Raw genomic sequence first — 26,039 nt, 5'->3', positions numbered from 1 at the left:
AAAATACGCAAATAAGTGGGTTGGCTACTGACCCATTATTAATTAAGAAATAGGAGCTGGTGGCAGCGGAAGTGTCCTGAGCCTTTGGGAAAACTGGCAGCAACGGACTGCGTTGATAATTTTTGTTCCCGCCTGAGTGGGAGTAGTTATATCGCCCTCGCTGCAGTGTGCCCATTAGCCAGTACATAGTAAGGCAACCTTTCTGGCAACTAATTATCCTAGGTGCAGTTCCCTATCTGACCTGAGGGTAAGGGGGCGCCAGAGAGCAGCAAGTTCCAATCCGGAACTGGGAAGTGGGATATAAATAAATCCCCTTCAGAAAAGAACCGGGGGCAACCAAACAACCCCGGGTCATGACATATTGGTGGCAGCGGTGGGATGATAAAAATATCCCCCCTGTGATTCGTGACATATTGGTGGCAGAGTGGTGGGATAATAAAGCATTAGTGATCTGGTTTGAGCAATCATTACTCTTGCTAAAAACTTGCACAGTTCTTGCGAGGACTGCGAAAAAGTTTTGGAGAACGAAGACAGTGTTTATTAGTCCTGAGACAAAAGTGTGTATAGCGATTACTTCCCACCCTTCTCTTCATTTCTCTGTCTTTTAGTTGGCAACCATGGCTATGCTGGGAGAGGCCTTGTATAACAAAGGACACTCTTACTGTCTTGTGCATGTCGAAGCTGATTGACTCTGCAGGCAAAAACAAAAGCCAACTGGTCACGGATCTAGTGCAAAGGGAAGCCGCTCAAAACCACTCTTAGAGCCCAGTGGACACAGAAGCCAGCACCAGCGCAGGTGGTGCTGCAGCCGAGGACCAACCGCTGAATGCTGGCCCTACTTGCAGCCAGGGTAGCCTAGATCCCCGCCTGCAGCTGGCTCTGCAACAATGCTCCGCAGATGACACAGAGAGACGTCTGCAGCTGGTCCTGCAATTCCAAGAGGCGGAGAGAGTCCAGCAGGAGGCAGAAAGAGCTGACCGCCAGGCTGAGAGAGCCAAGCGGGAGGCCCAAGCTCAGAGGGCCCTTGAACTGCAGATGGCCCAACTTGGGGTAGTACCATCTACCACCCAGAACCGTGAGTCCAGCAATGCTCCGTCCCCTAAACCCCAGCCAGAGCAATTTCCTGTAATGTAAAAGGACGGAGACTTGGACAGTTTTCTACGGGCATTTGAGAAATCCTGCAGACAGTACCAGCTGCCTGGGAAACAATGGGCCTGATATTTGACCCCAGGGTTCAAAGGCAAAGCTCTGGAGGCATTTGCTTCTCTCCTGCCAGACCAAGATGAAGACTATGAGGCCATCAAGCAGGCCCTGATAACAAAGTACCAGTTTACATCTGAGGTTTACCGTAGAAAGTTCCGGAACCTCCAACGTGGCCCACACGACAGTTACAGCGATGTGGCGCATGGACTGGGACCCATTTTGCCCAGAGGACCCAAGGAATGTCAGTGACAACCTTTGCACAGCTGCAAGACCTGATGATCAAAGACCAGTCTCCGTTGCCAGCACCAGACCTACCACTGATCTTCGCAAGTATTTTGCCTGCAATAGGACTGGTCATATCAATGCCAATTGTCTGGAGAAGCAAAAGAACCCCCCAGCCAAGGCCCCAGGGCCTAATGCAGCAGTTCTTTTAGTGGGTGGTGTGGTTGGGAGGGTCTATGACCACATGCAGCATGTCACCGTGGGGGGTCATGTTGCTAAAGACCTCAAGGACACCAGGGCTGAACGAACCCTCATCCGACCCGAACTGGTGGCCCCTGAAGAGATTGTTCTGGGGAAAACCCTGGAGACACATGATTGGGGGCATCCGTTGTCCCCTGCCAATGGCCCGGGTGCTTATAGATTGGGGTGCCAGGAGCGGGGTGAAGGAAGTGGGGTTGTCCGATTTGGGGCGGAGGGTTGCATTTTATGTCCCTGACCCCACTCTAGTGATGATGATAATGATGTGAAATTGCATGTGTTACCCGACAATGCTTTACCGTTTAATGATTTACCTGATAACCATTTTTCTGAAAATGCCTAGGGTGATACTGATGATGATGATGAAGAAAATGTGCATGTTTTACCTGCTAACCATTTATCTCCTAATGATGATGTGTCTACAGGTGCAGGAGTGCTCAGCCACGTCACTCTCTGGTGTGAAATGGCTGAGAAACCCCTAACAGGAGCAAGCGATGGTGCTAAGGGAAATGGGGAGATGCATAGAAATGGTGAGGAAGGTGATGCCGTGCAACTGACTAGTGTCACAGAGGAAGGTAACTGCCTTATATAGCACTGCTCCTGAGATGTTGGGGGTGGATGGGGAGGTATTACCTATAGCAGCGCCGGCTTAGGTCTGTGGAAATCCCCGGGGAGACAGCCTACGTAGCTGCTGTCACCTGCAGTCAGAGTGCCGGGAACGCAGGTAACGCCGTGCCTTCGGGACCCTCCTCAGTCACAGGGTGACTGAAACAGAGATGGAACCAGAGCAGGTCCCAGAGGGTTCCCGTGGGGAAGGAACCCTGATGTCGCTTCTGGCTTCCCCTAGCCAGGAGTTCCAGGCTGCTCTGCACTCTGATGCGAGCCTGGAGAGTTTGAGATACCTCGCCGAGATGCCCACCTCTGTGACTGATTAGGAGAAGGTGTTCTGGGAATGAGGGAGGTTGTACCCCAGTACCAGGAAAATCCCAAAGGAGTGGATGAGAGAAAGACAGCTGGCCATCCCATACCAATTCAGGGGTGAGTTGTTGTGGATTGCCCATGAGATCCCACTCGCTGGACACTTGGGGATCAGCAAAACTAAGACTTATATTGGCCCAAGATGGGGAGATGTGACAAACTACTGCAGCTCCTGTATCACCTGACAAAGAGTGGGGAAGTCAGGGCCTGCTCTTAAGGCTCCCCTGATCCCTTTTGCCAGTGAAAGAGGAGCCTTTCCAGAGGATTGCGGTGGACATTGTGGGCCCGCTTGCCATCCCAGCAGCTCTGGAAAGCTATACGTCCTCACTATGGTAGACTATGCTACCCGGTACCCAGAAGCAGTGGCTCTGTCCTCCACTAGGGTGAATAAGGTGGCAGATGCACTGTTGGCCATCTTTTCACGGGTAGGATTTCCCAAGGAGATTCTTACCAACCAATGGACCCAATTTATGTCTCGCCTAATGGAGAGTCTCTGCAAGAGATTGCAGGTGAAGCGTCTGGTATCGAGTGCGTATCACCCACAGACCAATGGCTTGTGTGAACGCTTCAACGGTAACCTCAAACAGATGCTAAGAATGCTGGTTGAGACCAAAGGACGTGACTGGGAGCGATAACCTCCCACAACTGCTATTCGCTTACCGAGAGGTTCCGCAAGCCTCGACGGGGTTCTCCCCCTTCGAGCTCCTGTATGGCAGGCGAATCCGGGGACCCCTTGGGTTGGTAAGGGAATCTTAGGAAGAAGAGTCAAACCCTTCTGAAGTGTTCATCGTGGATTATGTAATACGCTTCCGTGACAAAATGCAGACCTTGACGCAGTTGGTGCATGACAACGACGCAGCTCAGGCTGAGCAGAAGCACTGGTACTACCAGGTGGCTAGGGGAAGCCAGAAGCGACATCAGGGTCCCTTCCCCCACGGGAACCCTCTGGGACCTGCTCTGGGTCCACCTCTGGTTCTGTCACAATGATGACTGAGGAGGGTCCGGAATGCAGACAGTTATCTGAGTTCCGGGCACTCTGACTGCGGGTGACAGCAGCTACATAGGCTGTCTCCCCGGGGATTTCCACAGACCCATCAGCCGACGCTGCTATGGGTACTACCTCCCCATCCACCCCTATTACCTCAGGAGCAGTACTACTTATGGGCCAGTTACCTTCCTCGGTGGCACTGGTCAATTGCATGTGCAGCGCCCCAGAGACCTGGTCGTTGCAGTAATGTCGCTCTGCCACTAAGGGGAGTGATGGTACGTCTGATGGCACTAAAGGAGTTCACCTGACCAGGTATCACAGTCACACACTACATTTCACACTCCGGCCACCAGGGGGAGCAAAAGGTTCTATTTATTAGGTCACTCCTCACACTTTGGTAAAACTTGGGGTTGGATAGTAAGTTAGAAGCTGGCTGGGTTTTGTCCAGGCAATGTCCGGTGGCAGGGGGTGTTGCGGGGAAGATTCAGAGGGGTCCCTGTCAGGCGTGGGAACCTGGCAGTGACTTAGCGACAAGGACAGATCGTTACAGAGCTGCGCCTGCACTACCTTGCGGCGGCATCTAAAGAAAGGACACAAAGCGAAGTATATTGTGGAGAAGTGAGAAACGAGATCAAAGCACAAAGGAGAGCCAGTAGGAGTCGTGCCCCGAGATCGGCAACATCCTACTGAGGCGCGTAGCCGGTAGCCAGAACGCCGAGGAAGTAACTGACTCCAAGCATTACTTCAAACAGAGGCAGGACAGTCGATTATCGGTTGGCTGTCTAACATACATCACCTAAGAAGACACAGGGGGCAAACATGGAGAGGGGCGTCTCTAGGGTCCCAGAATAGCTCCGAGCCTTCCCATCAAACGGGTGCGTCCTAGCCATAACAAACTGGGGGACGAAGCAGAACATCAGAATAGAAACAACAGTTGTGAGGACTATCCCGAATGCTCAGCAGGGAAGGACTACAATACACAGGCACTAGTTGGTAGGCACTGATTTCCACCTGCAAAGGGAACTCTGGATGTGCCTTCGGACCGGCCGGTCTCAGCCAGCCATGTTAACTGTACTCTGGATTGAGGATCCTGAAGTCACCAGTAAAGATGTAAAGAGACTGCAACCCTGTGTCCTCGTTATTCACTGCGCCTCACACCATCGCCTCCTACACCACTGGGAAGCCCTGGGGATCTACTTCACCTGTGGGAAGGCATACCATCTAGCTGCTATCACATCACCCCCAGCGGACCCCAAGCAGCGTCGGTCACCCTGACCAAATACCACAGGTGGCGTCACAAACACCTAACAACTTTCACCACCCTTTCATTGGGCGCCCCTTAGCAGGGTCACGGACTGGGTCCAGCCACCGTGACAATCCTAGGACTGAGACAGAAAGGACCGGTACCGAGAGAACCTGTGGCCCTGTGTCTGGGGGCGCTCCACATGGCATCACCTTCCTCACGGTTCCTATGCATCTCCCCATTTCCTGTAGCATCAACACTTGCCCCTTCTAGGGGTTCCTCAGCCGTCTCACTCCGCAGAGCGACGTGGCTGGGCACGCCTGTACCTATGGACACATTAACCTTTGCAGAAAACACATTATCAGGTTCAGTTGGCACAGGTACAACATTTTCACCATCAATCCTAGGGAAAAAATGGTTATCAGATGCATCATTACAAGATAAGGCATGGTCAGGTAACACATGCGATTTCCCATCATCATCATCCTCATCAGGGTTAACGTTACCCTTATTAGCAGATTGGGGAGGGGTGTCAGTATGCAACCATCCTCCCCAAATCAGTCCCCAACAAAACATCAGTGGGCAAATTATCAGACAGCCCCATTTCCTTCACCCCACTCCCGGCACCCCAATCAATATAAACCCAGGCCATCGGTAAGGGACAGCTGATGCCCCCAATCCCAGTGACAGTTAGGGTTTTCCCCGGAATGATTTCTTCAGGGGCTGCCAGTTCGGGTCGGATGAGGGTCCATTCAGCCCCGGTGTCCTTGAGGCCTGTAGTGACATGGCCTCCCACAGTGATGTGCTGTACGTTGTCACACACCCTACCAGCCACCCCACCCACCAAAAGAACTGCTGTTTTAGGCCCTGGGGCCTTGGATGGGGGTTCTTCTGCCTGTCTGGACAGTAGGTACTGATATGCCCAGGCCGCTTGCAGAAGAAACACTGGCGAGGTTCGGTGGTAGGTCTGGTGCTGTTGGCCACGGGGCCAGGACCTCTGGTGTGTTGGCTGGCAGGGGCACTGGTGTTGGTTGCAGGCTTACCCCCTCTCCAGCTGGTGGTGACTGGCTTCCACAACTCCGATCTACAGTTGGCCTCATAGGCATCGGCAATCTGCGCTGCTTTCGTCACGTCTTTGGGTTCTCTGTCCATCACGAACTGTCGCACCTCGGCTGGGCAAAGATGTAAGAACTGGTCTTTGATCATCAGGTCTCCTAGCTGCTCAAAGGTGGTCACTGACAGTCCTTGGATCCACTGGTTAAAGTGGGTCCTGAGTCCATGCACCACATCGCCGTGGCTGTCGTGTGGGCCACGTTGGAGGTTCCGGAACTTTCTATGGCACACCTCGGGTGTAAGCTGGTACTCGGCTATCAGAGCCTGCTTGATGGCCTCATAGTCACCATCTTGTTCTTGAGGGAGGGCAGCAAACGCCTCCAGAGCTTTGCCTCTCAGCACTGGGGTCAGGTATCGTGCCCATTCTTCTGTAGGCAGCTGGTACTGTCTGCAGGTTTTCTCAAAGGCCCGTAGAAAAGTGTCCAAGTCCCCGTCCTTTTCCATCACAGGAAAGTGATCGGGCCTGGGCTTTGGTATCTGAGCGCTGTTGGGCTCACAGCTCCGGGCGATGGAGGGCATCCCCCCCTGCTGGAGCATCTCCAGTTCATGTTCTCGCTGGGCTTGGCGCTCGGCTCTCTCAGCCTCTTCGAATTGCAGGACCAGCTGCAGACGTTTCTCTGTGTCATCTGCGGAGCATTGTTGCAGAGCCAGCTGCAGGCGGAGGTCTTAGCTCCCCTGGTTGCAAGTTGAACCTCAGCGGCACCACCATTTTCACGGTTGCCAGCATCTGCGGCCACTGGGCTCTGAGAGCAGTCTGGAGCGGCTTCTCATTGCACGAGAACCGCGACCAGTTTGTCTTTGGTTTTGCCTGCAAAGTCAATCTGCTGTGACATGCACAAGGCCATAAGAGTGTCCTTGGACTGCTTCTTATAAATGGTTTCTCCCAGCACAACCATGGTTGCCAAATAAAAGATAGCATAGAAAAAGAAAGAGGAGGGAAGGGGATAATTACCAGTACACACAATTGTCTCCGGTCTAATAAACACTGAGTTCATTCTCCAAATTATTGCTGCAGGGTCCTTGGACGAACCGTGCTAGTTTTAGTGAGAGGAATGATCGCTCAAACCAGATCTCTAATGCTCTATAATCCCATCGCGCTGCTCCAATATGTCACGATTCACACCATGACTGTCACTCCTACGTCACGGATCAGGGTGACTTTAGGCCAAAAGACGGCTATCACATGTGCAGGGGGGCTTATCTTAGTTATCCCTCCACTGCTAACAATGTGGTGAAAAAACACACACAAGGCTATTGACCTCTTAAGGTACCTTCACACTCAACGATATCGCTAGCGATCCGTGACGTTGCAGCGTCCTGGCTAGCGATATCGTTGAGTTTGACAGGCAGCAGCGATCAGGATCCTGCTGTGCCATTGTTGGTCGGTGCAGAAAGTCCAGAACTTTGTTTCGTCGCTGGACTCCCGCAGACATCGCTGAATCGGCGTGTGTGACGCCGATTTAGCGATGTCTTCTCTGGTAACCAGGGTAAACATCGGGTTACTAAGCGCAGGGCCGCGCTTAGTAACCCGATGTTTACCCTGGTTACCAGCGTAAACTTAAAAAAAAAAAACACTTCATACTTACCTTCCGCTGTCTGTCCTCCATCGCTGTGCTTCTCTGCACTGTGAGCGCCGGCCAGCCGGAAAGCAGAGCACAGTGGTGACGTCACCGCTGTGCTTTCCGGCTGGCGCTTACACAGTGCAGAGAAGCACAGCGCCGGGGGACAGACACCGGAAAGTAAGTATGTAGTGTTTTTTTTTTTTACGTTTACGCTGGTAACCAGGGTAAACATCGGGTTACTAAGCGCGGCCCTGCGCTTAGTAACCCGATGTTTACCCTGGTTACCAGGGGACCGGCATCGTTGGTCGCTGGAGAGCTGTCTGTGTGACAGCTCTCCTGCGACCAAACAGCGACGCTGCAGCGATCGGGATAGTTGTCTGGATTGCTGCAGCATCGCTAAATGCGACGGTACCTTAAGTTTGCAGCACAGGCTTATTTTAGTTATCCCACTGCTCTACAATATACCACGAACTGCAGGGATTTATGTATATCCCGCTGTACAGTTCCGCTTGAGAACTTGCAGCTCTCTGGCGCCCCCTTACCCTCAGGTCAGACTAGGTACTGCACCTAGGGTAATTATTCGCCAGAAAGGCTGCCTGCTATGTACTGGCTATTGGGCACGCTGCAGCGAGGTGATATAACTACTCCCACTCAGGCAGGAACAATAATTATCAATGCCGCCGTCACTACAACGACTCCCAAATACCCAGAACAAGGTATGCCACCACGAGCTTTGATTAAACGGGTCCGAAGCTAACCCAAAACAGTAGCGTAATTAACTTCAGAAGGCGTAGGGTACGTTTTAGAGCAAGAAGAACAAAACTAGTAGTTTTATAGTTTACTCCGAAAGATTAGGCAGTGTTTATAAAAATATCACAAGGATGTTACAATAAGAGACAATTGAAAGTATGTACAAAGTAATTATAAAATAACAGGGATTAAATGAGAAATTAACACTTACATGTATTCAGATCATTTCAGGCAAAACCAGGCTAGTGGGCGGAGCTCCAAATATCCCAGTCCATCAGGGCTGGCAGTCAGAGCTCCTCAGGTAAGACTAACTGCTGGGCGCCTTGCAGAAAACTTATAACTGCAGCCTGGTGACATCACTAAATGGGCTGGTTTCCCCAGATCCTTCCCTCTCCACAGACTTACCAAATTTAACACTAATTCTTATAATTCTCGTATCTTCGCTCTAGAGCATGTCAGAATTATAACACACCCCTCATTCCTCTTAGTTTATAATTGGCTTTCTGCTGGTACCAAATTCGGGCTAGCTGGGACACACAGATCCGGAGAAATCCGTACTTTGTACCTGTTGGGATTAGAGGCTCGCGCTTACAGTGTTTGGCAGATCTACCGATGGAAGTTAGCAATAAGTACTTATTATTTTCCTAGCCCAAATCGGTGGCCCAGTATATTACTATATTAGAACAAAGAACCTCCTGTCTTAGTAGAGATATCAGACCAGTTTTAGCTGGAGGAAGATTTGTGCCTACACAAGCGCCATATCAATTCTTGTGGGGGGGCCATGAGGGATTTGGGATCCACATACTCACACATACCTCAGCAAGCAGAAACACAGAGAGAAGGGGGGTCGGAAGCCCACGGTGTGCTAACAGGGAAAACTAATAATCATATTACCTCTTATACATTATCGTGACACTTAGACCAGACAGTGTGTGTATGTATTCGGAGGGCAGACATGGGTGCATGTATGCAGAGGGCAGACAATGGGTGCATTTATTTGGAGGGCAGACAGTGGGTGCGTGTATGCGGAGAGCAGACTGTGTGTGCATGTATTTGGAAAGCAGACAGTGTGTGCATGTATTTGGAGGGCAGACAGTGGGGACATGTATATGGAGGGCAGACAGTGGGTGCCTGTATACGGAGGGCAGACAGTGGGTGCGTGTGTATGAAGGGCAGACAGTGGGTGCATGTATTTGGAGGGCAGACAGTGGGTGCGTGTATGCGGAGAGCAGACTGTGTGTGCATGTATATGGAGGGCAGACAGTGGGTGCCTGTATACGGAGGGCAGACAGTGGGTGCGTGTATATGGAGGGCAGACAGTGGGTGTGTGTATATGGAGGGCAGACAGTGGGTGCATGTATATGGAGGGCAGACAGTGCGTGTGTGTATACTTAGGCCAGACAGTGTGTGAATGTATTTGGGGGGCAGACAGTGGTTGTGTGTATACGGAGGGCAGATTGTGTGCATGTATTTGGAGGGCAGACAGTGGGGGCATGTATGCGGAGAGCAGGTAGTGTGTGCACCCACTTGGAGGGCAGACAGTGGGTGAGTGTATATAGAGGGCAGACAGTGGTTGTGTATACAGAGGGCAGATTGTGTGCATGTATTTGGGGGAAGACAGTGGGGGCATGTATATGGAGGGCAGATAGTGGGTGTGTGTATACGGAGGGCAGATAGTGGATGGGTGTATACTTAGGCCAGACAGTGTGTGCATGTATTTGGAGGGCAGACAGTGGGTGCATGTATGCGGAGAGCAGACCATGTGTGCATGTATTTGGAGGGCAGACAGTGGGTGCGTGTATACTGAGGGCAGACAGTGGTTGTGTGTATACGGAGGGCAAATTGTGTGCATGTCTTTGGAGGGCAAAACAGTGGGGGCATGTATGCGGTGAGCAGACAGTGTGTGCATGTATTCGGAGGGCAGACAGTGGGCGCATGTATACGGAGGGTAGACAGTGGGTGTATGTATTCAGAGGGCAGACAGTGGGTGCGTGTATGCCGAGGGCAGACAGTTGGTGCATGTATTTGGAGGGCAGACAGGGGGTGCGTGTATGCAGAGAGCAGACTGTGTGTGCATGTTTTTCGAAAGCAGATAGTGTGTGCATGTCTTTGGAGAGCAGACAGTGGGTGCCTGTGTACGGAGGGCAGACAGTGGGTGCGTGTATATGGAGGGCAGAGAGTGGGTGTGTGTATATGTAGGGCAGACAGTGTGTGCGTGTATATGGAGGGCAGGTAGTGGGTGTGTGTATACGGAGGGCAGACAGTGGGTGCGTGTATACTTAGGCCAGACAGTGTGTGCATGTATTTGGAGGGCAGACAGTGGTTGCGTGTATACGGAGGGCAGATTGTGTGCATGTATTTGGAGGGCAGACAGTGGAGGCATGTATGTGGAGAGCAGACAGTGTGTGCATGTATTTGGAGGGCAGATAGTGGGTGTGTGTATACAGAGGGTAGATAGTGGGTGCGTGTATATGGAGGGCAGACAGTGGTTGTGTATACGGAGGGCAGATTGTGTGCATGTATTTGGAGGGCAGACAGTGGGCGCATGTATACGGAGGGCAGACAGTGGGTGCGTGTATGTGGAGGGCAGACTGTGTGTGCATGTATTTGGAAAGCAGACTGTGTGCATGTATTTTGAGGGCAGACAGTGGGCGCATGTATACGGAGGGCAGACAGTGGGCGCATGTATACGGAGGGCAGACAGTGGGCGCATGTATACGGAGGGCAGACAGTGGGTGCATGTATATGGAGGGCAGACAGTGGGTGCGTGTATATGGAGGGCAGACAGTGAGTGTGTGTATATGAAGGGCAGATAGTGGGTGTGTGTATACGGAGGGCAGACAGTTGGTGCGTATATACTTAGGCCAGACAGTGTGTGCATGTATTTGGAGGGCAGACAGTGGTTGTGTGTATACAGAGGGCAGAGAGTGGTTGAGTGTATACAGAGGGCAGATTGTGTGCATGTATTCGGAGGGCAGACTGTGGGTGCAGTATACGGAGGGTAAACAGTGGGTGCGTGTATATGGAGAGCAGACAGTGGTTATGTATACGGAGGGCAGATTGTGTCCATGTATTTGGAGGGCATACAGTGGGTGTGTGTATACAGAGGGCAGAGAGTGGTTGAGTGTATACAGAGGGCAGATTGTGTGCATGTATTCGGAGGGCAGACTGTGGGTGCAGTATACGGAGGGTAAACAGTGGGTGCGTGTATATGGAGAGCAGACAGTGGTTATGTATACGGAGGGCAGATTGTATGCATGTATTTGGAGGGCAGACAGTGGGGGCATGTTTGCGGAGAGCAGACAGTGGGTGCATGTATATGGAGGGCAGATAGTGGGTGGGTGTGTGTATACGGAGAGCAGACCATGTGTGAATGTATTTGGAGGGCAGAGAGTGGGTGCGTGTATACTGAGGGCAAATTGTGTGCATGTATTTGGAGGGCACACAGTGGGGGCATGTATGCGGAGAGCAGACAGTGTGTGCATGTATTCAGAGGGCAGACAGTGGGCGCATGTATACGGAGGGTAGACAGTGAGCGCATGTACATGGAGGTCAAACAGTGGGTGCGTGTATACTTAGGCCAGACAGTGTGTGCATGTATTCCGAGGGCAGACAGTGGGTGCGTGTATGTGGAGGGCAGACAGTGGGTGCATGTATTGGAGGGCAGACAGTGGGTGCGTGTATGCGGAGAGCAGACTGTGTGTGCATGTATTTGGAAAGCAGACATTGTGTGCATGTATTTGGAGGGCAGACAGTGGGCGCCTGTATACGGAGGGCAGACAGTGGGTGCATGTATATGGAGGGCAGACAGTGGGTGCCTGTATACGGAGGGCAGACAGTGGGTGCGTGTATATGGAGGGCAGACAGTGGATGCGTGTATATGGAGGGCAGACAGTGGGTGCGTGTATATGGAGGGCAGACAGTGGGTGTGTGTATACGGAGGGCAGACAGTGTATGTGGAGGGCAGACAGTGGGTGCATGTATTTGGAGGGCAGACAGTGGGTGCGTGTATGCAGAGAGCAGACTGTGTGTGCATGTATTTGGAAAGCAGACAGTGTGTGCATGTATGTGGAGTTTTTCTTTATACAATGTCTGGGATACGTTTGCACCTTCGTTTCGCACAGACAGTGTGGTGTACACATGTTTAATTTTGTATTCACTTATTTTATATTTAACCAGTATATGCATTGATATGGCTATATAATATCTCTGATTGGCACCCTGTATGACTGGTTAATGTCTAAATAAATATTTTTGATCATTTGATTCTTGGAGTTCTCAGATTAATCTATCAACATGTATTTGGAGGGCAGACAGTGGGCGCATTTATACGGAGGGCAGACAGTGAGTGCGTGTATATGGAGGGCAGATAGTGGGTGTGTGTATACGGAGGGCAGACAGTGGGTGCGTGTATATGGAGGGCAGACAGTGGGTGTGTGTATATGGAGGGCAGACAGTGGGTGAGTGTATATGGAGGGCAGACAGTGTGTGTGTGTATATGGAGGGCAGATAGTGGGTGCATGTATACGGAGGGCAGATTGTGTGCATGTATTCGGAGGGCAGACAGTGGGCGCATGTATACGGAGGGTAGACAGTGAGTGCGTGTATATGGAGGGCAGACAGTGGGTGAGTGTATATGGAGGGCAGACAGTGGGTGTGTGTATATGGAGGGCAGACAGTGGGTGTGTGTATATGGAGGGCAGACAGTGGGTGAGTGTATATGGAGGGCAGACAGTGGGTGTGTGTATATGGAGGGCAGACAGTGGGTGTGTGTATACGGAGGGCAGACAGTTGGTGCGTATATACTTAGGCCAGACAGTGTGTGCATGTATTTGGAGGGCAGACAGTGGTTGTGTGTATACGGAGGGCAGATTGTGTCCATGTATTTGGAGGGCATACAGTGGGTGTGTGTATACAGAGGGCAGAGAGTGGTTGAGTGTATACAGAGGGCAGATTGTGTGCATGTATTTGGAGGGCAGACAGTGGGGGCATGTATTCGGAGGGCAGACTGTGGGTGCAGTATACGGAGGGTAAACAGTGGGTGCGTGTATATGGAGAGCAGACAGTGGTTATGTATACGGAGGGCAGATTGTATGCATGTATTTGGAGGGCAGACAGTGGGGGCATGTTTGCGGAGAGCAGACCATGTGTGCATGTATTTGGAGGGCAGAGAGTGGGTGCGTGTATACTGAGGGCAAATTGTGTGCATGTATTTGGAGGGCACACAGTGGGGGCATGTATGCGGAGAGCAGACAGTGTGTGCATGTATTCAGAGGGCAGACAGTGGGCGCATGTATACGGAGGGTAGACAGTGAGCGCATGTATTGGAGGGCAGACAGTGGGTGCGTGTATGCGGAGAGCAGACTGTGTGTGCATGTATTTGGAAAGCAGACATTGTGTGCATGTATTTGGAGGGCAGACAGTGGGCGCCTGTATACGGAGGGCAGACAGTGGGTGCGTGTATATGGAGGGCAGACAGTGGGTGCGTGTATATGGAAGGCAGACAGTGGGTGTGTGTATACGGAGGGCAGACAGTGGGTGCGTGTATATGGAGGGCAGACAGTGGGTGTGTGTATACGGAGGGCAGACAGTGGGTGCGTGTATATGGAGGGCAGACAGTGGATGCGTGTATATGGAGGGCAGACAGTGGGTGCGTGTATATGGAGGGCAGACAGTGGGTGTGTGTATACGGAGGGCAGACAGTGTATGTGGAGGGCAGACAGTGGGTGCATGTATTTGGAGGGCAGACAGTGGGTGCGTGTATGCAGAGAGCAGACTGTGTGTGCATGTATTTGGAAAGCAGACAGTGTGTGCATGTATGTGGAGTTTTTCTTTATACAATGTCTGGGATACGTTTGCACCTTCGTTTCGCACAGACAGTGTGGTGTACACATGTTTAATTTTGTATTCACTTATTTTATATTTAACCAGTATATGCATTGATATGGCTATATAATATCTCTGATTGGCACCCTGTATGACTGGTTAATGTCTAAATAAATATTTTTGATCATTTGATTCTTGGAGTTCTCAGATTAATCTATCAACATGTATTTGGAGGGCAGACAGTGGGCGCATTTATACAGAGGGCAGACAGTGAGTGCGTGTATATGGAGGGCAGATAGTGGGTGTGTGTATACGGAGGGCAGACAGTGGGTGCGTGTATATGGAGGGCAGACAGTGGGTGTGTGTATATGGAGGGCAGACAGTGGGTGAGTGTATATGGAGGGCAGACAGTGTGTGTGTGTATATGGAGGGCAGACAGTGGGTGTGTGTATACGGAGGGCAGACAGTTGGTGCGTATATACTTAGGCCAGACAGTGTGTGCATGTATTTGGAGGGCAGACAGTGGGGGCATGTATGCGGAGAGCAGACAGTGTGTGCATGTATTCAGAGGGCAGACAGTGGGCGCATGTATACGGAGGGTAGAGAGTGGGTACGTGTATATGGAGGGCAGACAGTGGGTGAGTGTATATGGAGGGCAGACAGTGGGTGTGTGTATATGGAGGGCAGACAGTGGGTGTGTGTATATGGAGGGCAGACAGTGAGTGCGTGTATATGGAGGGCAGATAGTGGGTGTGTGTATACGGAGGGCAGACAGTTGGTGCGTATATACTTAGGCCAGACAGTGTGTGCATGTATTTGGAGGGCAGACAGTGGTTGTGTGTATACGGAGGGCAGATTGTGTGCATGTATTTGGAGGGCAGACAGTGGGGGCATGTATGCGGAGAGCAGACAGTGTGTGCATGTATTCAGAGGGCAGACAGTGGGCGCATGTATACGGAGGGTAGAGAGTGGGTACGTGTATATGGAGGGCAGATAGTGGGTGCATGTATACGGAGGGCAGATTGTGTGCATGTATTCGGAGGGCAGACAGTGGGCGCATGTATACGGAGGGTAGACAGTGAGTGCGTGTATATGGAGGGCAGACAGTGGGTGAGTGTATATGGAGGGCAGACAGTGGGTGTGTGTATATGGAGGGCAGACAGTGGGTGTGTGTATATGGAGGGCAGACAGTGGGTGTGTGTATATGGAGGGCAGACAGTGGGTGAGTGTATATGGAGGGCAGACAGTGAGTGCGTGTATATGGAGGGCAGATAGTGGGTGTGTGTATACGGAGGGCAGACAGTTGGTGCGTATATACTTAGGCCAGACAGTGTGTGCATGTATTTGGAGGGCAGACAGTGGTTGTGTGTATACGGAGGGCAGATTGTGTGCATGTATTTGGAGGGCAGACAGTGGGGGCATGTATGCGGAGAGCAGACAGTGTTTGCATGTATTCAGAGGGCAGACAGTGGGCGCATGTATACGGAGGGTAGAGAGTGGGTACGTGTATATGGAGGGCAGATAGTGGGTGCATGTATACGGAGGGCAGATTGTGTGCATGTATTCGGAGGGCAGACAGTGGGCGCATGTATACGGAGGGTAGACAGTGGGTACGTGTATATGGAGGGCAGACAGTGGTTGTGTATTCGGAGGGCAGACAGTGGTTGTGTGTATATGGAGGGCAAATTGTGTGCATGTATTTGGAGGGCAGACAGTGGGGGCATGTATGCGGAGAGCAGACAGTGTGTGCATGTATTCGGAGGGCAGACAGTGGGCGCATGTATACGGAGGGTAGACAGTGGGTACGTGTATATGGAGGGCAGACAGTGGTTGTGTATTCGGAGGGCAGACAGTGGGCGTATGTATACGGAGGGCAGACAGTGAGTGTGTGCATACAAAGGGCAGATAGTGGGTGCATGAACTTAGACTATGTTTGTATGTTACAGCGCATGTAGAGCATAGACGCTGATGATATACACACACAGCATAGTGCCCCCGTCTGCAGAGCTCCCCCGCGTGCCGCTCTCACCTCTCTGGACAATGTGCAGCGCAGGGTGGAGTTCAGCGCCGGTGATGGAGATCTCGACCTCGGAGTCGCTGACATTTTCTGGGAAGGGAACAGCAGCGCTCCAGATTCTCCCGGAGTTGGAGGATCGGTCAGAGGCGGGGAACCCCTGCCTTACGCTGGAAGAGAGGGCGGGGAAACAACAGTCACGTGACTGCGAGAACTCCACCCCAGCACTTTATACACAGACGTACCGGCAGATGGCCTCACAGAACGCAGCGACCTCGGGCTCCCGCCGCCCTGGAGCCTCCCGCAGCTTTATTCTCCAGTCAGTCGTCTGAGGAAACAAAAGAAAGAGGGGGTCACATGACCGCCACCGCCATACTTCTAAGTTGCTCTGAAGTTGCCATGGTAACATGTGACTCTGCACTCTTACCATGGCAACCCCAGAGCGAGCAATGTTTTCCCTGGCACTGACCAGAGGCTCCTGAGCGCGTCTGTGTGCTGCACCCATGTGAGCGTCATACAAGGAGCGTCGTCTCGTGGCACTGGGGTCTGCGTACGACCCGTCTCCTGGCCAGGTGGTGGCATCCATTGTGCGGCTCCTCCCACGGCTCCACGTGTCACTCCTGGCGGGGCCGTGCTCCCCGATACTGTGGATGTGATGGACGCCCGGATCGCTCAGGTCCCCGCAATTCTCAAAGCCGATCCAGAAGCCTCCAGTGACCGATGCCGCGTCCTCAGCAGTGTCCTCGCCACGTAAAGATGGCGGCTGGGGAAACCACGACAACCGCTCCTCCACCCAGTTATCAGTGATGAACCCGTAAGGAGCTGGCACCACCGAGATAAGCGAGGAAGGGGAGGGGCCATATACCTCAGCAGGGGCGGGGTCATGTACGTCAGCAGAGGTGGGGTCATACAAATTAGTACAGGAGGAACCATACACCTCAGGAAGGGAGGGACCATACACCCCCGCAGAGGAGAGTCCATATACATCTGCTGGGGAGGGGCCATACACCTCAGCAGGGGAGGAGCCATACACATCAGAGCCATATAACTCAGAAGGGGTGGCGCCATATGTTTGACGAGGGGAGGGGCCATACACCTCAGCAGGGGAGGAGCCATACACATCAGAGCCATATAACTCAGAAGGGGTGGCGCCATATGTTTGATGAGGGGAGGGGCCATACACCTCAGCAGGGGAGGAGCCATACACATCAGAGCCATATAACTCAGAAGGGGTGGCGCCATATGTTTGAGGAGGGGAGGGGCCATACATCCTAGGTGCAACGGGTTCATTTAAAAAATTCACAGGCACATGATGAAAACCAGGAGGAGCAGGGAATTGAGGGGCTTCAGCCACTGAACAGATGTTCATCACATGATCTGAAAAACCGATGTTTATTGGCTGATCCATAAGTAGAGCAAAAAATCTGCAAAAGACAGAAACAAGGAGGAGTTACAAGGACCAAAATATCACATGTCCCTCCCCCATCACTGTAGAAACCGGCCACAACTCTGGAGGTGACTGGAGGATAAGACATGATGTGACAGCAGAATAGTGAGTGCAGCTCTGGAGGTGACTGGAGGAGAAGACATGATGTAACAGCAGAATAGTGAGTGCAGCTCTGGAGGTGACAGGAGGATAAGACATGATGTAACAGCAGAATAGTGAGTGCAGCTCTGGAGGTGACTGGAGGATAAGACATGATGTAACAGCAGAATAGTGAGTGCAGCTCTGGAGGTGACAGGAGGATAAGACATGATGTAACAGCAGAATAGTGAGTGCAGCTCTGGAGGTGACTGGAGGAGAAGACATGATGTAACAGCAGAATAGTGAGTGCAGCTCTGGAGGTGACTGGAGGATAAGACATGATGTAACAGCAGAATAGTGAGTGCAGCTCTGGAGGTGACTGGAGGAGAAGACATGATGTAACAGCAGAATAGTGACTGCAGCTCTGGAGGTGACAGGAGGATAAGACATGATGTAACAGCAGAATAGTGACTGCAGCTCTGGAGGTGACTGGAGGAGAAGACATGATGTAACAGCAGAATAGTGACTGCAGCTCTGGAGGTGACTGGAGGAGAAGACATGATGTAACAGCAGTGTGTATGACATGAGGGTGGTGGGAGCGGAGCGCTCGCCCTCAGGGTTGATCTGTCAGTGGTGTCAGGTGCAGCCGCTGTTTTCTCTGTATTTAAATCATAATATGAGATCTCAGCTCAGAACACACAGAAAGCTGCAGCGAGGGCGACATCACACACCAGTCTACAAGAGTCTGAATGTCTGCAGGTGGCAGGATTATGGGCTCGCTCGTGGACCCAGTATTCGGGGGAGGTGGGTGCGGATCGTACTTTATGTATGTACTGCTCTGTGGAACGTGCTGGCGCCATATAACGTTATTGTTCTAAGCGGGGATTGTGGTGTCGTGTGACCACGGAGCTGTCGCTCGTTACCTCTCCTCCTCCGCCGTTAACTCTCCTCCAACGCTGGTCATTACCTCTCCTCCGCCGCCGCCGCTTGGACGCCTCTGTATGGCTTATTATAGGAACATCAGATGCCCAGAGATCAGATATCACCGCGAGCGACAGCTGCAGAGGCTACTGCTCTCTGGCATCAGCCACCACCAGGGGCAGGAGACTACAGTCTATTACTCCCTGTTATCAGCCATTACTGGGGGGAGGAGACTGTAGGACAGGAGCCTACAATCTATTACTCCCTGTTATCAGCCATTACTGGGGGGAGGAGACTGTAGGACAGGAGCCTACAATCTATTACTCCCTGTTATCAGCCATTACTGGGGGGAGGAGACTGTAGGACAGGAGCCTACAATCTATTACTCCCTGTTATCAGCCATTACTGGGGAGGAGACTGTAGGACAGGAGACAGCAATCTATTACTCCCTGTTATCAGCCATTACTGGGGGGAGGAGACTGTAGGACAGGAGCCTACAATCTATTACTCCCTGTTATCAGCCATTACTGGGGGGAGGAGACTGTAGGACAGGAGCCTACAATCTATTACTCCCTGTTATCAGCCATTACTGGGGGGAGGAGACTGTAGGACAGGAGCCTACAATCTATTACTCCCTGTTATCAGCCATTACTGGGGGAGGAGACTGTAGGACAGGAGCCTACAATCTATTACTCCCTGTTATCAGCCATTACTGGGGAGGAGACTGTAGGACAGGAGCCTACAATCTATTACTCCCTGTTATCAGCCATTACTGGGGAGGAGACTGTAGGACAGGAGACAGCAATCTATTACTCCCTGTTATCAGCCATTACTGGGGAGGAGACTGTAGGACAGGAGACAGCAATCTATTACTCCCTGTTATCAGCCATTACTGGGGGGAGGAGACTGTAGGACAGGAGCCTACAATCTATTACTCCCTGTTATCAGCCATTACTGGGGAGGAGACTGTAGGACAGGAGCCTACAATCTATTACTCCCTGTTATCAGCCATTACTGGGGGGAGGAGACTGTAGGACAGGAGCCTACAATCTATTACTCCCTGTTATCAGCCATTACTGGGGAGGAGACTGTAGGACAGGAGACAGCAATCTATTACTCCCTGTTATCAGCCATTACTGGGGAGGAGACTGTAGGACAGGAGACAGCAATCTATTACTCCCTGTTATCAGCCATTACTGGGGGAGGAGACTGTAGGACAGGAGCCTACAATCTATTACTCCCTGTTATCAGCCATTACTGGGGAGGAGACTGTAGGACAGGAGCCTACAATCTATTACTCCCTGTTATCAGCCATTACTGGGGGGAGGAGACTGTAGGACAGGAGACTACAATCTATTACTCCCTGTTATCAGCCATTTCTGGGGGGAGACTACAATCTATTACTCCCTGTTATCAGCCATTACTGGGGGAGGAGACTACAATCTATTACTCCCTGTTATCAGCCATTACTGGGGGAGGAGACTACAATCTATTACTCCCTGTTATCAGCCATTACTGGGGAGGAGACTGTAGGACAGGAGACTACAATCTATTACTCCTTGCTAGGAGCAGCACCTGCCTTGTGAGCTCCAGCACTTCCAGCAGGAGGCCCAGAGTCGGCCTCTCTTCTCCCCAGGGAGAGGCAGGCTTCCGGGGAGGCCGGCATGGCTTCCCAGGCTTCTGTTCCCCGGTCTGTGCCGGCGGGGGACAGAGAGCAGCAGCAGCAACTGGCCCAAGAGGGACTGAGGAGGTCGGGACGGGTGAGAAGAACCATACCCACCTACACCAACCCTGAGACGGCTCATCGTCCGCCCAGAGAGGGAGACAGGGGCGCCCCAGGCCCCAGGAAGGAGAGCCCAGGAACATCCTGGGGGGAGACGAGCTCCGGCGAGTCCTCGAGTACCTTCTCCTCCCGAGTGGTCGCCATGCTACGTGAGTACGAGGACGCCGGCAAAGCACTGACCGGGCTGAAGGAGGAGCTGCGGGTGGCTCGGGTCCTGAACACCCAAACCTCTAACAAAGAGAAACCCGCGACCTCCCAGAGGTTCAGAGCCCTCAAAGATGAGATGGTCCGGTTAGTGCTCCTCCGGGAGGGGACTGAGAAAAGCGCAGGTCCCTTCCTGGAGAGGTTTAACCTTCGTCAGGCTGCATAATTTTACAACTTTAACAGGCTGCAGAGGTACAATTGTACCTTCATATATATTTTATTGAAATTTGGCCAATATATTCTGTACCAAAACTGCAGAGATGTCACGAAATTTCAGCCCTCTACGGCTTTTCGAGAAAAAAAAGTTATTGCAATTTTAAAACGGAATAGTTACAATTGTACCTAGTCAGCCAGACGAAGGTTAAGAACCAGCGGCGGTTCTCAGAAATGAAGGGGTTAAATACCTCAGGAGAGCCGCCAGCCGGCGTCCTAAGCGAGGAGGAGGAGGAGGAGGAGGACGACGTGGCTGTGACTGGAGTCCTACAAGCTGGAACCAGCCGGGAGAGTGAGTCGCAGAGCCGACAACAGGGGAGCGGCCTCCCGGCACGGCAGAGGACTCCGACAGCACAGGCTGGAGTGTCAGCGGAGGAAGAGGAGGAGGGCGGTCTGCTAGAGGAGGAAGAGGAGGAGGGCGGTCTGCTAGAGGAGGAAGAGGAGGAGGGCGGTCTGCTAGAGGAGGAGGGCGGTCTGCTAGAGGAGGAAGAGGAGGAGGGCGGTCTGCTAGAGGAGGAAGAGGAGGGGGGCGGTCTGCTAGAGGAGGAAGAGGAGGAGGGCGGTCTGCTAGAGGAGGAAGGCGGTCTGCTACAGGAGGAAGAGGAGGAGGGCGGTCTGCTAGAGGAGGAAGAGGAGGAGGGCAGTCTGCTAGAGGAGATCCGACAGCTGGAGTCTCCAGTGAACCTGGACCGCTTTTCCTTTGGTGAGGACGAGCCAGCAGAGGAATCCAAGAAGAGGAAGAAGACAAAGGAGACTGCACGGGAGGTGGTGGGTTACAGATATGTACTGATGGATGATGTTACACCTACCGCCTCCTGTGTAAACCCCACCAAACCTAAAGGCACGGGCTCTGCAGTGGGTCCGGGGCATAGACAAGGTGGGGAGAGGAGGAGGACGTCCGGCGGTGCTGCTGTCTGTGCGGGGAACAGTGCAGGGGGCGAGGCTGTGGTGGTACTCACGGCGCCGGACATTAGGGACCCCCAGGAGTTTCCCTCCCTGCCCTCTGTGGCTAAGCCGGTTATCACCGGGGCCGAGGGGGGTGAGGTGGGTGTCCACGCCGTTGCGAAAGGGGGACGGTGTGGGCAGACTCCATCCCTGCTCACTACGGCTGAGCCGGCCGACGCCGGGGCTGTGGGGGGCAGGTCCGAGAGACACAGTGCGGTGAAAGGGGGGCGCACTGTTGTGACAGGGGCGCAGTGCGCCTCAGTAGAGAAGAGGCACGCGGCTGCGACAGGAGAGCAGCAAGTCCAAAATGGACAAAAAAAGCAGGAAAAATCATCTGTGGGGAACACTGGGCGCCCTGCAGTGACGGGAGGACAGAGTGCTCCAGCGCCCAAACGTGACACCAGGACCCCGAAGTCTGTGGGTGCGGGGCAGGCGGTGCCCCCCAACAAGCAGCGGGCCCAGGATAATAAAAAACAAACTGCTGCAGTAGGGGGGCAAGATGCTCCAGAGACACAACACAGCACCAATCAAGGGAAACCGGGTGTGGTGCTGCACCCCTCCCCCGGTCCAGCAGGTGTGAGTGCAGAGAAGCCAGTCACAAGTGAGGAAGGAATGGATGTGACTGTGGAAGGTGCAGAGAACACTGGGACAAATGGTGGTGAGAATACTGGTAATAAAGTGACGGGAAGTGGTGGCAATGGTAAGGGGAATGATGGGAGTAGTAGTGGAGTGAATGGTGGGAGTAGTGGTGGAGTGAATGATGGGAGTAGTGGTGGAGTGAATGGTGGGAGTAGTGGTGGAGTGAATGATGGGAGTAGTGGTGGAGTGAATGATGGGAGTAGTGGTGGAGTGAATGATGGGAGTAGTGGTGGAGTGAATGATGGGAGTAGTGGTGGAGTGAATGATGGGAGTAGTGGTGGAGTGAATGAGGAGAGCATTACTGGTGTTGGTGGAGGGGAAGCAGGTAGTGGTCCCGCTGCCCCCCAGCAGTGGCGGGGGCATCAGCCCCAAGCTATTCAGGAGCTGTCACTGCTGGGGGTAGTAGTGCGCCCTTGTCTGGTGACCCTGAGGATGGTGACTTGCAGCAGCGCTTCCTGGACGCCCTGAGGAAAGGGGAGAGTTCCATCAATGTAGAGGGGAGGGAGGTTGATCTGTCTTTCTGGATAGAGAGACACGGTCTTTCCGCCTTCCGAGATAAAGGGGCAGAGACAGTCTGGTCTCTGCCGACAACGGGGCAGAGGAGTAACCGTAGGAACGTGGCCCGTCTCCAGTGGGTAGCAAGCATGCCTGTCCTGAACGGTCAAAGGTTGCTGAGCTCCTGCTGGGGATGGGCTTCGCGGCATATGACATCTTTGCCTTGATCCATCCCTATGGGACCTCCTACTTCGATGTCAGCTTCGTGAGACCGGAGGGCCTTGAGCTTTTCTGGTCTCGCCATGAGCTGGCTTGGGGTCGCCCCGAATGGCGGGGTTTCCACCCTGTAGCAATATCCCGCCAGAACTCGGTCAGGAAGGTGACCGTTTTGACCACTAACGAGTCACTTTCCTGTGTCGACATCTCCACCTAGGTTGGACGATACGGCGACATCGTCGGTATTCCCGAGAAGACCCTCGATGAGCATGGTATCTGGTCAGGAGCCTGGACCTTCATGGTGAAATTGAAGGTTTCAAGAAACACCATTACCCATATCCCTTCCTCAACATTTTTGGGGAGGGACAGGATCTTGATTTTCTACCGGGGGCATCCTAAGGTCTGTCACAGGTGCGGCAGCCCCACACACTTCAGTGCGCAGTGTACCACCCAGAAATGCGCACTGTGTGGGGACCTCGGCCATCTCGCTGCTACCTATGACAGGATTAGGTGTAACTTGTGTGGTGACCTCGGTCACCCGTTCAGTCGCTGTCCGCGTTCCTTTGCCAATGCAGTCCTGGAAGCGGCGAGTGCGGCACAGGCGAAAGCCGGGGCTAATCTCGCCGGTGAAGGGACCAGTAGAGGCAGAGGAGGCAGGGAACCGGTGAGGAGCAGGCTGCCGCCATCCAATATCAGGCGGCAAGAGCAGCGCCATGGGAACAGGGGGCAGGGAGTAATGACCCTAAACTCTGACCCGGGTGCTTCACTTGCAGCTGAGGATCCTAAAGACAGTGAATTGAGCGAGGAAGTCAAGAGACTCGAAAGGGAGGAGCAAAAGGACGCCATGTCTGCCCAGGAACCTTCATCCGGGGACAGTCTGGATGAGGGAGAGGGGGAGTGGTCACAGCAAAAGAAAAAGGGTAACGGGAAAACAACTAAGGATAAGAGTGCGACCCCTCTGACTCCGTAGCCCTGATCCAGGTGCCATTGGAAGGTCCAGCCGCCCCCCCTCTGGTGGATCTCTCTAAACGGTTCCGGGCCCTCCAGGACTCCCCTCCAGAGGGGGGCGATGGGGACCTGGGGCCGGAGGTTGCGGACAAGGTTGTTGGGGCTCAGGAGGTCGCTAGGTCTTCTTAGGGGGCAAATACAAAGCCTTCTGGGGGGGACTACCTCAGGACCACCAGACAAGGGCCAGAGTGTATGTAAGGAGAGAATGGATGAGTCTGTTTGTCTTAAGCGCACAAAAAACTCATGATTGTCAGAGGAAGAGGGTGAAACTGTTGGGGGTGGGAAGAAAAAGGCTATCTAACTCAATCAATCATGATGGCGGCACCCACCCCGTTGACGCTGGCAACCATTAATGTTGCCAGCATAAAGTCAGAAGCAACAAGGTACACGGCCTTTCATTTTCTCGGCCAACTTGATGCCGACATTTTATTTTTGCAGGAGACCAGGTTGACCGACTTATCAACCATGCATAAAGCAAGGTGGGAGTGGAGGCACGGGCCCTCCTACTGGTCTCTTGCGGCTGAGCCGTATAGCGGGGTGACGGTCCTTTTTAAGACCGCAGCGGTTGAATGCAGACGATTGATCGAGTTAGAAATGGGGAGATGCTTAATCCTAGATGTCTCCATGGGGGGACATCTACGGTCCCCTTTCCAAGTGGGACCGCAAGTGTCTCTTCATGAAGATCAAACTTTCTTATTTTCGAGTTGGCAGGTGGTCTTTGGAGGGGATTTCAACAACGTCACGAGACCCTGTGATAGAGGAGGTTCCGGAGACCGGCTGGCTTACGACTGCGTCGCGCTAAATAGGATAGTAAGTGAGGCACGCCTGGTGGATGTCCACATCCAGCACAACACAGGCCACATGGCATTCACCTTTTTTTAGAGGTAGTCAGTGCAGGTCTAGGTTAGACAGGTTTTATTTGAAGGAGGAGGCCGTTTCCTCGCCGCTGTCGGTTGTGGAGGTGGAATTCTCCAATCACTGATTGTTTTCTCTGAGCGTTACAGAGACTCCTCGGATGGGAAGAGGTAATTGGAAGCTGAATTCGTCACTCCTTGAGGAACAAGCTGTAAGATGGTCCTTTGAGGAATTACTTCAGAGCCAGGTACCGCTACTGGGCCTAAGTATCACTAACTCAGAGAGGTAGGAGATGTTCAAACATTGGGTGGTGAGCTTCTTCCGGCAACTCTCGAACCTCAGAAGTCTGATCGCCTGTATGAAAGCCTGAGGAGGAAACTCGAGCATCTTGTCTTGATTGGAGGTAGCCACAAGGAGACCTTTGGTTATGAAGTCCTTGCTGAGGAGGTGTCAGTATGTTAGGTGTGAAACTTTGGTTTTTGAGAGGGACTATGGGAAGTACTACTCACCCAACCTTACAGAAGCTGCAAGATGTCAGTGAATAGTAAGATAGTGACGGGGCTGATAGATAGTATGAGATCCCTGAGAAGGTCCGGATCAGGAATCTTGGAAGTTGTCAGTTCATACTACTCGCACCTCTTGTGCTGGAGGGAACTGGATCATAACAGGATGTCTGCTTTCCTGGCTGAAGCAGTTCCTGAGCTAGGGGCTGACCTCTCGCTGGGCTGTTTGGCTGAAGCAATCAAAGAAGAGGAAGTGAGACTGGCGATCGATGGGTCAGGCACAAAAAAATCGCCATGTACGGATGGCTTAATATCCAAGTTCTTTAAGACCTTTAGGGACTCCTTGTTCTCCCTCTTGACTCAGGTGTTTAATGAGTGTCTCTCCTCGGGCACTCTGCTGAGATCTTTAAGAAGGTCAGCTTTCATCATTTTGTCAAAGGGTAAGGATCCGTCACGCATTGAGAATTGCTGTCCCATAGCACTTCTCAATGTGGACAGGAAGGTTTTGGCTATAATACTTGTGAAGACCTAGCATTGTATCTTAATTTGCCAGATGTATATTTTCAGCAAGCCAG

The 26,039-nt window shown here is 52.5% G+C and overlaps 1 protein-coding gene across 1 annotated transcript in view; it reads right to left on the bottom strand.

Annotated features, from left to right (window-relative positions):
* The window catches only part of PIK3C2G (phosphatidylinositol-4-phosphate 3-kinase catalytic subunit type 2 gamma), a 179,439-nt gene that overhangs the window by 141,511 nt on the left and 11,889 nt on the right, over window positions 1-26,039 (bottom strand). Inside the window, exons 3-5 of the mRNA XM_069762752.1 lie at window positions 16,627-17,581; window positions 16,403-16,485; window positions 16,173-16,327 (exon numbers count right to left, since the gene is read on the bottom strand). Of these exons, the coding sequence (XP_069618853.1) occupies window positions 16,173-16,327; window positions 16,403-16,485; window positions 16,627-17,565 (1,177 nt within the window). The 5' untranslated portion in view covers window positions 17,566-17,581. The remainder of the gene's footprint in view (window positions 1-16,172; window positions 16,328-16,402; window positions 16,486-16,626; window positions 17,582-26,039) is intronic.

This window comes from Ranitomeya imitator, chromosome 4 (genome assembly GCF_032444005.1).
Source record: "Ranitomeya imitator isolate aRanImi1 chromosome 4, aRanImi1.pri, whole genome shotgun sequence".
In the NCBI taxonomy this organism is placed as follows: Eukaryota; Metazoa; Chordata; class Amphibia; order Anura; family Dendrobatidae; genus Ranitomeya; species Ranitomeya imitator.
The sequence above is the reverse complement of the archived record's forward strand: the minus strand, read 5'-3'. Positions and strand labels throughout refer to the sequence as shown.